Source organism: Myotis daubentonii, chromosome 8 (genome assembly GCF_963259705.1).
Source record: "Myotis daubentonii chromosome 8, mMyoDau2.1, whole genome shotgun sequence".
Lineage (NCBI taxonomy): Eukaryota > Metazoa > Chordata > Mammalia > Chiroptera > Vespertilionidae > Myotis > Myotis daubentonii.
The window spans coordinates 56,458,652-56,471,232 of record NC_081847.1 but is presented as its reverse complement, the minus strand read 5'-3'; the positions used below and the strand labels follow the sequence as shown (position 1 = coordinate 56,471,232).

The window sequence follows — 12,581 nt, the reverse complement described above, 5'->3', positions numbered from 1 at the left end:
GGTTCACAGGTCGAGGCTCAACCACTGAGTCACGGGCTCAGGTATTTATCTTAATTAGTTCCTCATTGCTCTAAAATACCCAGCCTTTAACCCCTATTTGATTGAGGTCAGCCAAATAATTCAACATGGAATTATGAATAAATAAAATGCTGATATGATCTCTTTGCCTATTTGACTCAATAACGGAGCCTTCCCATAGAGTCTATTACAAAATTTGCTTCTTAAATTTAAAGTACTTCTCCCATAGTATCTCTGAACATATAGAATTTTCAGACAAATAGTGCAAGTTCCAGGCAACCAAAGGAACTCCAGAAGGACTAGATGACTCAGGGAAATTAATAATAGGCACCATTTAAATCTCCTGGTTACTGGTGTATTCTGGACCATATCTTTAACACCTCAAGGGCATTATCATCAAGAATCCATTTGCTTATCAATAAGAAGTCCTTTTACAGAGGTTTGGTCACACAAAAATCCAAATTAATTCATCCTCTCACCCCCACACTTATCCCCAGCATCAGTGAACTTGTACATATCATCAAAGGATTTAGTCCTCAGGGGCAGATGCATGATGAATTTCTAAAAGAGGAACCCCCAAACCTTTCTCGCAGTCTAGAAATAAACCATTTACATCAGAGCACCCCAAATGGTGAAAGGCAATACTGGATACCTTCCTGCAGCTGGGTGTGGGGTGAGGGGCATGCTTTCCATTTTCATCCCTCCTTTTTCTACTAAACCAGAGGTTCTATTAACCGGCGGAATGCAAAAAGCCGTGATGTTGAAGATATGAGTTTACTTACTTCCGGTACCGCACTGGGGGCTTGGAAGTGATGAAGGGTCTCAGCAGGGTCTGCCCTCTGCTCTCCCAGCACCAGACCGTCGGGTAGTACGTTTCTGTCACCACGGGGCAGTGGTCCTGAAGGAAGCGGCTGAAACTCTCAGCCCCCGTCACTAACTGGGGCTTCTGTGGGGAAAGACAGTTCCGTGAAGGATCCACAACAGAGAAAGTTTCTGCCAACCGTACGCCGTAACCGGCCGGGCATCGCGCGAGCGCTGAGCCCCCGGATTACTGGGAGCCTGCCGCCAACAATTCACAGTCACCACGGGCTGAAAGAGGGGTTTATCAGCCCCTCCAGGGGCTGGCGGGAGTTGAAATAAGTCCCTCTAAAAAGTGCTCCCGCGTTCCCGAGCAGCTTTGCCGGGGGAGATAACAGCGACAAAGCCGCGCCGCGCGCGCCGAGGTCAGAAGGTCCGGGCTGCGGTCCGAGGACGGGGCCGGACCACAAGCAGGCGGACAGGGGCTGGCTGGCCAGCTCTCCCGCGCGCGCCCCAAGGGCGTCCAGCGGATGCCGGGGAAAGGGCCACACCGAGGAGCAGCATGCTCGCCCCCAGGACGTCCCCAGCCAGCTCGCTCCTGCCAGCGACTGGCCGCGGGCGACGCCCGATGCTGTGGCTCCCAGCGAAACCGCCCTTGGCCCTGCGCCCCGGCGCCCGCGCCTCCCCTCGGCTCACCTTGGCAATGCTGCTCAGGTAGTAGCAGGCATAAGCGACGCTGAAGCCCAGGATCAGGGATAAGCCCACCCCCGAACCCAAGAACCCAACCCGGACTTGGTGCTCCAGGTAAAGGGACAGCTCCCGAGACAGCATCCGCAGGTCCATGGCTCAGCGCTGCACAGCCCGCGGGGCGCCACGCGCTGGTCCTGCGGCGGGAGGCCAACCGCGGGGCGAGCGGTTCGCGGCGCGCGGAGGACCCTGGAGCAGAGCGTCGCCTGCCGGGCGGAGTGCGGCTTCCGCCAAGCGGCTCGGCCGAGCGGCCCGGGGAGGTGCAGCCCAGCCCGCCAGATGCCGCCGGCTCCGCCCCGGCTTCCTCCGAACCGCCCCCACCGCCAGCCACTCAGCAACCTTCCAGAGGCGTGGTGCAAGCCCCGCCACCCGGAGGGCTAACGGGGTTCCGCCTCCAGGTCGCAGTCGGACTGGGTGAACCCCAAGAGTGGGAAGAGCGCGGGCGCCGACTTGGAGAGGGAAATGGGCCGGGCAGGGTACCTGCCCCAGTGACCTTGAATGATTCCGAAAGGCGGTAGGTCTGGATGACTCCTTCCTGTAAACCACCAGTTTAAGGTGCCCCCTAGAAGTGTGTGTTGGATTCAAAGATTTGGGGAGTTACTGCCAAAGATATGTTAGGAGAATGCACTCCCTATGTAGTGGAAAAAATTCTACACTCCCCCCACCCCAAGGAAATTGTGTTGTCCCCCAAGACTATCAAAAGGGAAAAAAATTTCTATACACATTCAACAGTGAGGACATTCAGACTTGATTTTAAACCTTGCTGTGAATTCTTTAGTATGCCTTAAATGAGAAGTAGTTCCCGAAAATAAATGAGGAGATCAAGAATACGAACTGGAATTTTAAAAAATCATAAAGCCTATTACTAGTTTATTAATGGTTGAACTTGAAGGAAATTCAAATTACCTAATATGCAGATAGGAAACCACTTATGAAGTAGGTTCTCCTAGGCTTATTTATGGCAACATGCTTAAAGCCAGGAGATACTTATAGACATCTAAAAGGTGTAGAAGATTTAACCATCTGTTTCTTATGAGCTCCTCCCCACCCCCATCCATCCCCACACCCCAGAGGTACCAAGAGTGGCAAGACAAACAGGCAAAAGGAAAAAAGTAAGGGCTGTATAGACTATGAAAAATTTCACAGGATTGTAAATTAATGATGTAAATAGTGCTGGGGAAATGGGGTGGGCCAGAAGGGAGCAATTTATTTTGCCTTGATTTGGTCATTGCAACTTGATGGTTCCCACGACCCAGAATAATTCAGTTACTTTCACTGAGCCTGTATTTTTTCAATCCATAGAGTAATAATTTATACTTTATATGTACTAGCCTGACCCTGAATATAAGTGATTCTTTCACTCACTGGCTTTTGTACTCAAGCACACCCAGAAACACACATGCACATGGTGGTTGCCATACTTGACAATTTACATGTGACTTTCTTTATAATGCCTGCCATAAATATATGTATATTTCAATTTGCTTAAATTTATTTTTTTAAATATATTTTTATTGATTTCAGAGAGGAAGGGAGAAAGAGAGAGAGATAGAAACATCATTGATGAGACTCATTCATTGGCTGCCTCCCGCATGTCCCCCACTGGGGATGGAGCCCGCAACCTGGGCATGTGCCCTTGACTGGAATCGAACCCAGGACCCTTCAGTCCGCAGACTGACGCTCTATCCACTGAGCCAAACCAGCCAGGGCAATTTGCTTAAATTTAAAGAGATAATATCAGCCTGGCTGGTGTGTCTCAGTGGTTGAGCATTGATCCATTAACCAAAAGGTCCTGGTTCGATTCCCGGTCAGGGCACATGCCCAGGTTGCAGGCTCCATCCCCAGTACAGGACATGCAGGAGGCAGCCAATCGATGTCTCTCTCTCATTGATGTTTCTATCTTTCTATCCCTCTCCCTTCCTCTCTCTCTAAAATAATTTAAAAATATCTAGGCTTTGCGCAGTGGCAGTATCGTAGCTAATGAGGTTACGTCACACAAATTGTTGACAAAAGCTGTGACACATTTACTCTTTCCCTTGAGTACAGATAGGACCTGTGATTTAATTCTAACCAATATAGAGTATTAAAAAGGTGATGGGTGTCACCACTCCTGGGATTACATTATATTATATGACTCTAGCTTAGCACACCAGAGCTAAAGGCTCTCCTGCCCACCTTGAGGAAGCAAACAGCCATATGAATTGCCCCTGGAAAGGGCCACAGAGAACTAGTGGTAACCTCTAGCTGACAACCAGCAAAAAATGGGGTCCTCAGACTCACAAAAGAATATATGCACCCCTAAGTTTACTGCAGCATTATTTATAATAGCCAAGATCTGAAAACAACCCAATGGAATAATCACAAGGCGTGATTATTGCTAATTAAAAACTTTTAAAAATATTTATTATTTTCTTTAAAATATATTTTATTGATTTTTTACAGAGAGGAAGGGAGAGAGATAGGGAGCCAGAAAGATCGATGAGAGAGAAACATCGATCAGCTGCCTCCTGCACATCTCCCACTGGGGATGTGCCCGCAACCGGAATTGAACCTGGGACCCTTCAGTCCGCAGGCCGACGCTCTATCCACCGAGCCAAACCGGTTTCGGCTAAAAACTTTTAAAAATATTTAAAAATAAAATGATAATATCATAAAAGAAACTATCATAGGCATCTTAGGCATCACAGTTTGTAGAAAGCTTGCTGACTGGGGAGCAAACAACTCTGAACTCATTCACCAAACTTAAGCAAATCCTTTACTCTTTCCAAGCCTCAATTCCTTGTCTATCATATAAATAGTTGAGATGAAAGATGTCCAAGTTCTTTCCTGTTAAAAGAACATTCACAATCTTCCTTAAGGCAAGAATTGTTACTTCCAACTTAGATGAGGAAATAAGAGTTCAGACTGTAATATGACCCCCAATTATCTCTCCCTCAGTATCCAGGCCTTTGTGTAATCTCTTGCCCTTGAGTACAGATAGGACCTGTGATTTAATTCTAACCAATATAGAGTACTAAAGAGGTGATGGGTGTCACCACTCCTGGGATTACATTATATTATATGACTCTAGCTTAGCACACCAGAGCTAAAGTCTTTCCTGCCCACCTTGAGGAAGCAAACAGCCATATGAATTGCCCCTGGAAAGGGCCACAGAGGAGAACTAGTGGTAGCCTCTAGCTGACAACCAGCAAAAAATGGGGTCCTCAGACTCACAACTCAAGGAAATAAATTCTGCTGATACCTTGAATTAATTTAGAAACCAATTCTTCCCCAGTCAAGCCTCTAATAAAAACGCAGCCTGGCCAACATCTTGACTAGCCTAGTGTATCCAGAGTAGAGGACCCAGCTAAGCTGTGCCTGGACCCCTGACTCACAGAAACTGTTAGATAATAAACACTTGTTTTTTTTTGTTAATCTTTATGTGAGGATATTTTTCCATTGATTTTTTTAGAGAGAGTAGAAGGGAGGAGGACAGAGAGAAAATCAATGTGAAAGAGACACATTGGTTGCCTCCTGCACTCACCCCAAAGAAGCCTGCAGCACGAATTCAAAAGAATATATGCCCTCTATGTTTACTGCAGCATTATTTACAATAGCCAAGATCTGGAAACAACCCAAGTGCCCATCAGTACATGACTGGATAAAAAGCTGTGACACATTTACACAATGGAGAGAGAGAGAGAGAGAGAGAGAGAGAGAGAGAGAGAGAGAGAGAAAAGAAGAAGGAGGAGGAGGAGAAGGAGAAGGAAGAGGAGGAGGAAGGAGGAAGAGGGAGGAGGAGGAGGAGGGAGGAGAAGAAGAAGAAAAGAAAGAGAAAGAGAAAGAGAAAGAGAAAGAGAAAGAGAAAGAGAAAGAGAAGAATCTTTGTGACAGCCTAGATCAGTGTTTCTCAACCTTCTGGCCCTTTAAATACAGTTGCTCATGTTGTGGCCCAACCACAAAATTATTTTCGTTGCTACTTTATAACTGTAATGTTGCTACTGTTATGAATCATAATGTAAATATCTGATATGCAGGATGGTCTTAGGCGACCCCTGTGAAAGGGTCGTTCGACTGCCAAAGGGGTTGTGACCCGCAGGTTGAGAACCGCTGGCCTAGACGGATCTGGAGATGATTGTGCTAAGTGAAACAAGCCAGTCAGGGAAAGACAAATGCCATCTGATCTCACTTATATGTAGAATCCAATGAACAAAATAAACTGATCAACAAAATAGAATCAGAGGGATGGATACATGGAACCAACTGACAGCTGTCAGAATGGAGGGATGTTGAGGGACTGGATGAAAGAAGGTGAAGGGATTAAACAAAACATATTTTGGGGACACCCTGTATATAATACATACTATAGACATAGACAACAGTTTCATGATAGCTAGAGGGAAGGGGGTTGGGGAGCAGGTGGAGGTGGGCAAAGGCGGGGAAATGGGGATTGAAAGAGATTTTGCTTGGGGCAGCATGCAGATCACGTTTTATAAGTTGTACACTTGAAACTTGTAACCCAATAAATTCATTTATAAAAAACAACAAAAAAGAAGAACTAACAACTATATGTCTTAAACTATTTTTTAAAAATTTAAGAGGAAGGAAAACTCCCAAGCTTATTTTATGAGGTCAGCATTATACCAATTCCAAAATCAAATAGAGACACTACAAAGAAAGAAAATTATAGGTCAATATACTTGATGAACGTAGATACTAAAATCTTCAATAAAATATTAGCAAACTGAATCCAGCAATTCATTAAAAAGATCATACACCATGATCAAGAGGGATTTACTTTAGGGGTGCAAGGTTGGTACAATATCTGTAAGTCAGTTAACACAATACACCACATAAAAAAAAAAGAGGATAAAAATCATGATTAAACAAATAGATGCAGAAAAGCATCTGACAAAATCCAGCACTCATTTATGATAAAACTTCTAAGCAACGTGAGAGTAGAGGGAACATATCTTAGCAGAGTAAAGGCCATATGTGAAAAACCCACATCTAACATCATACTCAATGGAGAAAAAGTAAAAGCATTTTCCTCAAGATCAGGAACAAGACAGAGATGTCTGTAGCAATCAAGCAACAAGAAGAAATAAAAGGCATCCAAATTGCAAAGGAAGAAATATGGTAAACTGTCATCTGGCCAGTGTGGCCCAGTGGTTGAGCATCTGGGTTCGATCCCTGGTCAGGGCACATGACTGGGTTGCAGTTTTGATCCCTAAATGGGGGTGTTTCTCTCTCATCGATGTTTCTATCTTTCTACCCCTTTCCCTTCCTCTCTCCCTAAAAATTAATAAGAACATATTTAAGAAAAAGAAGTAAACTATCATTATTTGCAGATGACATGAACTGATAAATTCACTAAAGTAGCAGGATACAAAATAAATATTCTGAAGCCCCTGGCATTTTTATACACCGATAATGAACTGTTGAAAGACCCAAGTGCCCATCAATAGACAAAAAAAGTGGATATATGTATGTATGTATGTGTATATATATATAACATACCCACCCATAACAAAAACACAAAATCTTACCATTTGCAACAGCCTGGGTGGACCCTAGAAGGTATTATGCTACGTGTAATAAGTTAGTCAGACTGAGACAAATATCGTATGATTTCACTTATACATAGAATCTAAAAAACAATATAAATGAACAAACAAAAAACAGAATCAGACTCATAAATACAGAGTTACAGACTGTTGGTTGCCAGAAGGGAGGGGTTTTGAAGGACTGGGTGAAATAGGTGAAGGGATTGAGAAGTACAGATTGGTAGTTATAGAATCGTCATGGGATATAAAATACAGCATAGGAAATAATCCTATATAATAAAAGCCTAATATGCTAAGTGTCTGGTCATCCGGTCGGTCATTCAACTAATCAAAGTGTAATATGCTAATGATATGCTAAGGCCAATCAACTGCTCACTGTGATGTGCACTGACCACCAGAGGGCAGTCGGTAGGTTAGCTTGCTGCTGGGGTCTGCTGATAGGGACTGAGCAAATCAGGCCAGACACGCCCTGGAGCCCTCATGCTGTTCCTCCCTGGCTGGCCAACCTCCTGCGTCCCTCCCTGGCCCTGATCATGCACCAGTGGGGTCCCTCAGCCTGGCCCCTGTGCCATCCTGCAATCTGGGACCCCTTGGGGGATGTCGGAGAGCCAGTTTCGACCCAACGGCGGAATGACCAGTCACTATGACGTGCACTGACCACCAGGGGGCAGATGGTCAATGCAGGAGCTGTCCCTTGGTGGTCAGTGCGCTCCCACAGGGGGAGCACCGCTCAGCCAGAAGCCAGGCTCATGGCTGGCGAGTGCTGCAGCAGCAGCAGGAGCCTCTCCCACCTCCGCAGCAGCTCTAAGGATGTCCAACTGCCGGACATCCCCCGAGAGCTCCCAGACTGTGAGAGGGCACAGGCCGGGCTGAGGGACCCCCTCCCTGCCCCATGCACGAATTTTGTTCACTGGGCCTCTAGTACTGTAATAACTATATATGGTGCCCGCTGGATACTGGAAATATCAGGAGGAACACTTTGTAAGGTATATGATTGTTTAACCACTATGCTGTACATCTGAATTTAATACAAAATAATATTAAATGTAAACTGTAATTGAAAAATAAATAAAAACAACACAAACAAAGTTAATACAGTTGGCACTAAGAATTATAATTGGACTCACTGCCAATTCCCATCTTTTTCTGCAATGGAATGCCTGAGAACACTCAAAAGGGTTCCTGGTAACACGAGGAGTTGCTGGAGTTTATGTTGAGTGTCTGATCACATGCCAACAGGAAGGGAACAATTGCTCTGTAATGTCGTCCTGGAGAAAAAACCAAAACAGATCTAAGATTTCACCAGAGTCTTGTTGCATCACTTAAGCTCTCACTATTGGTGAATCTAACTTGGGAAGACAAAGGAGAAGTGCTATTTGTTGGTTGGGATCTATGGTGTTGGTACAAATTTGTGGGGATGATGCACGTATGCCTCAGCTCACAAAGATAGGCACTTATGAGCAGAGGGCCTTTAAGAGCCAACCTGGCACAAACAGGACAAAACTTATGGCCCCTAATATGCTTTCACTTCTGGAAAATTTGGCCACAGAAATGTTTGTTGTGACTCATCTAACACCAACCCTTGGCACTTATCAAACCTAAGTATATTATGATATATTAAAAAAAAAAATGAACCAAGAGCCCTAGCTGGTTTGGCTCAGTGGATAGAGCACCAGCCTGAGGACTGAAGGATCCTGGGTTCAATTCCGGTCAAGGGCACATGCCCGGGTTGCGGGCTGGATCTCCAGTAGGGGGCGTGCAGGAGGCAGCCAATCAATGATTCTCTCTCATCATTGATGTTTCTCTCTCCCTCTCTCTTCCTCTCTGAAATCAATTTTAAAAAAAAGAAAAGAAAGAGCCCTAACTGGTTTGGCTCAGTGGATAGAGCGTCGGCCTGCAGACTGAAGAGTCCCAGGTTCAATTCCGTCAAGAGCATGTACCTTGGTTGCAGGCACATCCCCAGTAGAGGGTGTGCAGGAGGCAGCTGATCGATATTTCTCTCTCATCCATGTTTCTAGCTCTCTATCCCTCTCCCTTCCTCTCTGTAAAATATCAATAAAATATATTTAAAAAACAAAACTAGGAAACTAACATTGGTACAATATTATCAACTCAGGTACAGACTATATTCAAATTTTGCCAGTTTTTACATGCATTCCTTTTTGGGGCATGTACAGTTTTATGAAATTTTATCATATGTGTGAATTCTATAAATAAATACACCACAATCAGGATTCGGAATTGTTCCTTTACCACAAAGAAAGTTTTGCATGACCCCTTAATAGTCACACTCTTCCCCCAACTCTAACCCCTGGCAACCACTGGTCTGTCCTCTATCACTATAATTTTGTCACTTCAAAATGTTACATACATAGAATTATATAGTATGTAATCCTTTGAGATAATGCCCTTGAGATCTACCTAGTTGTTATGTGCATTGAATGTCTTCTTTTTTTTTTAATTGTAGTATTTCATTCCTCTAATCTTTCTTTGCCAACCAAAACGTTCCTTTCCCCCATGTTGGAGGTGACTAGTTTTCCCTTGATGGAAGACCCCGTAGCAAATTCATCTGATGTAGTTCCTTGTTTGACCTGGGAGAAGCTAGATCAGTGGTTCTCAACCTTCCTCATGCCGTGACCCTTTAATACAGTACCTCATGTGGTGGTGACCCCCAACCATAAAATTATTTTTGTTGCTACTTCATAACTGTAATTTTGCTATTGTTATGAATCTGATATGCAGGATGTATTTTCACTGTTTCAAATTGAACATAATTAAAGCATAGTGATTAATCACAAAAATAATATGTAATTACATATGTGTGTTTTGATGGTCTTAGGCGACCCCTGTGAAAGGGTCGTTCGACCCCCCCAGGTTGAGAACCACTGACCTCCACCCCTCCCTGCCCCGAAATTGCAACATTTTGCAAATTTGTATTGTCAGAGGCCAGAGAATATGTGTAGGATTCTATGGATTCTACAAGTGCCAGAAAAAGAACACAAAGAACAGAACTTAACATTGGACTGGACTGAACTTATCAATATGGAGCACTTAACCATTTCCAGATATAATGTGTAGTTCATGCAGCAGGCTGATTGACTGAAAACAGGAGTTCATGGTGGTTTACTTTCAGTAGGTTAAGACACCAAAACTTCCCTGGTATAATTTCAAGGAAAGAAACCAAAAACTTTGGGAGCAGGAAAAGTTGTTCCCGAGAACACTGTTTTCACTAAGACACCGAGAAATGCATTCATGAGGGATCACCAGAATCTTTAAAAAGCTCATTGAAGCTGCCATCTGCAGGTCAGGGATGATGGTGGGAGATTTCTCCATTGAAATAGGTTCTTTGATTTCAAGCCAGAGGAACATAGGACAGATATCAGTGCTTATTCACCAAAGACTAGGTGAATGCTGTTACTAAAATGAGTGCGAGGACCATAATGGCAGTCAGAATGTTTTAGCTCCCATAGATCTTTGGTGGTGGCTATTAATCACAGTGAATTAAAGAGATGGGCACTTTAAGTCTTTTATTTTTTTTTTAAATCTATACAATCAGAAAAACTCTTTGGGGAGACAAGGGTGAAGGTATCTTCATTTTAAGTGGACTAGTTGCATCCTGTTATGCAGATGCATGATGTTATTTCTTTGTTATGTGGAAGTTTCAGTATGGTAGAATGGGGAGAATGGTGCTGAGTACCCAACAGGGTAAACTATTCCTGTTATTTGTGGCAGACTAATGGGAGACCAACTGAAAAGAGAAGCCATTTTTTGTTTACTGTTTCTGATGGAATTTCCGGCAGCTTCTGGGTTCCTACTTGGGCAGGGCAGTTACAGGGTTGCAGCAGCAGAGTGTGTATGCCCTGCATCTGACTTTGGCAGTGGTAGTGGCAATGGTGGGGACTTTGGGCTCCTGGTTCTCTGCAGCTTCAGTGTGAACCTGGGTTCCCAGCTTACTACAAAACAGCAGTGGTTCCAATATCAGCAGCCTCAGTGCACAGTGGTCATGGGTCCTAGATAACATCATTTTCTCTTTTCTTCCTCTAGTCCTGGGGGATGGTGTTTTCCAGTTATTAATCTCTTTTGGCATCTGCAGTCCTTACAACACTTTAGCAGACAATTTGTTGGATTAAATTCCTTCTGTTTGAATATTTACAGTGATCTATGTTTTTCTAAGTGGACACTAGATGATATACTTTTCTTCTTGAGCACTCAGCTAAGCTACACTTTTCTTCCATTTTAGTTAGATGTGGCTGAATTTCAGACTACATAATGTTACCAAGTGATATGTGCTAGATATAACTCTTATAAAGTTGCTCTCCAAATATACATTTCTGTAGACTGTAACGCAGTCACAAATTCTTTCATAGTAGTAGAATAGTAGGTGAATAGTAAAACTACTTCATTTCTGGGGCAAGGATTTATGGATTTCATCTTATGGTTGGAATAAAAATCTTACTAGTTTTGAATGACCCTAAATATTTCTGAACAGATAGGCAGATAAGCAAACATATGTGCCAAATGAATGGGTTTTAAACATGACAGACACATGTATGACACAGTAGTCAAATTGGTGTGTGTCTACTTTGGAGAATACCAATTTAAACATCTAGAAATGCAGAAGAGTGAAAGAAGAAAGTATGAAAACTTTTCTATATATTTTATTTATTTATGTGATTGATTGATTTCAGATAGAAAGAGAGAGGGGGAGAGATAGAAACATCAATGATGAAAGAGAATTATTGATCTGCTGCCTCCTCATGCCCCCTACTGGGGATTGAGCCTGCAACCTGGGCCTCTGTCCTTGACCAGAATTGAACCTGGGACCCTTCAGTCCTCAGGCTGACGCTCTATCCACTGAGCCAAATCAAGTGGGGCTTTATATATTTTATATTTTATCCTCTTATAATTTCTACTTTGAGTATGTTTTATAACATGTCACATGGTAGTACATATATAATTTATACAAAAATAAGTATGTATATTGGAAGTACATGTTCAAAAATTTTGCACTGCAAAGATGATAAAAAATATTTAGAGACCATTGGCAAACCATATTAATTTAAACACCTTGAAATAGCCTTAACAACAGGATAGTGTTGATAATTTACAATATATTTAATAAGGGGGTGGATGGATAAGAAAGTGTTTAAACACATACTTGCCTCCTCCCACAACTAGGTCAAAATTGTGACCAAACTGCAGAACAACCATCACTCAGAACCACCTGAAATGGAGCTGAATGGAAGTCCTACAGCTACAGAATTAAAGGAGCTGCATGGAGACCGGTAGGAGGGGTGGTGACAAGGAATGGGCTGGTCTCACAACCACCTATGGTGGATAAAAACAGTGAGGGATATTTCGGCTATGGAGTCCCCCTGAGGCATGAGGAGTCTCAGCCCGAAACAGGTCCCCCAGCCCGGAGTTCTAGTGCCAGGAAGAGAAGTCCCCATAACTTCTGTCTATAAAAACCAG

The 12,581-nt window shown here is 43.5% G+C and overlaps 1 protein-coding gene across 2 annotated transcripts in view; it reads right to left on the bottom strand.

Moving 5' to 3' along the window:
* The window catches only part of ABHD3 (abhydrolase domain containing 3, phospholipase), a 33,841-nt gene extending 32,016 nt beyond the window's left edge, over positions 1-1,825 (bottom strand). The window contains exons 1-2 of one of the 2 annotated variants that reach the window (XM_059706487.1): positions 1,513-1,825; positions 801-964 (exon numbers count right to left, since the gene is read on the bottom strand). In XM_059706487.1, the coding sequence (XP_059562470.1) occupies positions 801-964; positions 1,513-1,659 (311 nt within the window). In that variant the 5' untranslated portion in view covers positions 1,660-1,825. The remainder of the gene's footprint in view (positions 1-800; positions 965-1,512) is intronic. The other variant, XM_059706486.1, reaches the window with a different exon arrangement.
* Between the last annotated feature and the right edge of the window lie 10,756 nt (positions 1,826-12,581).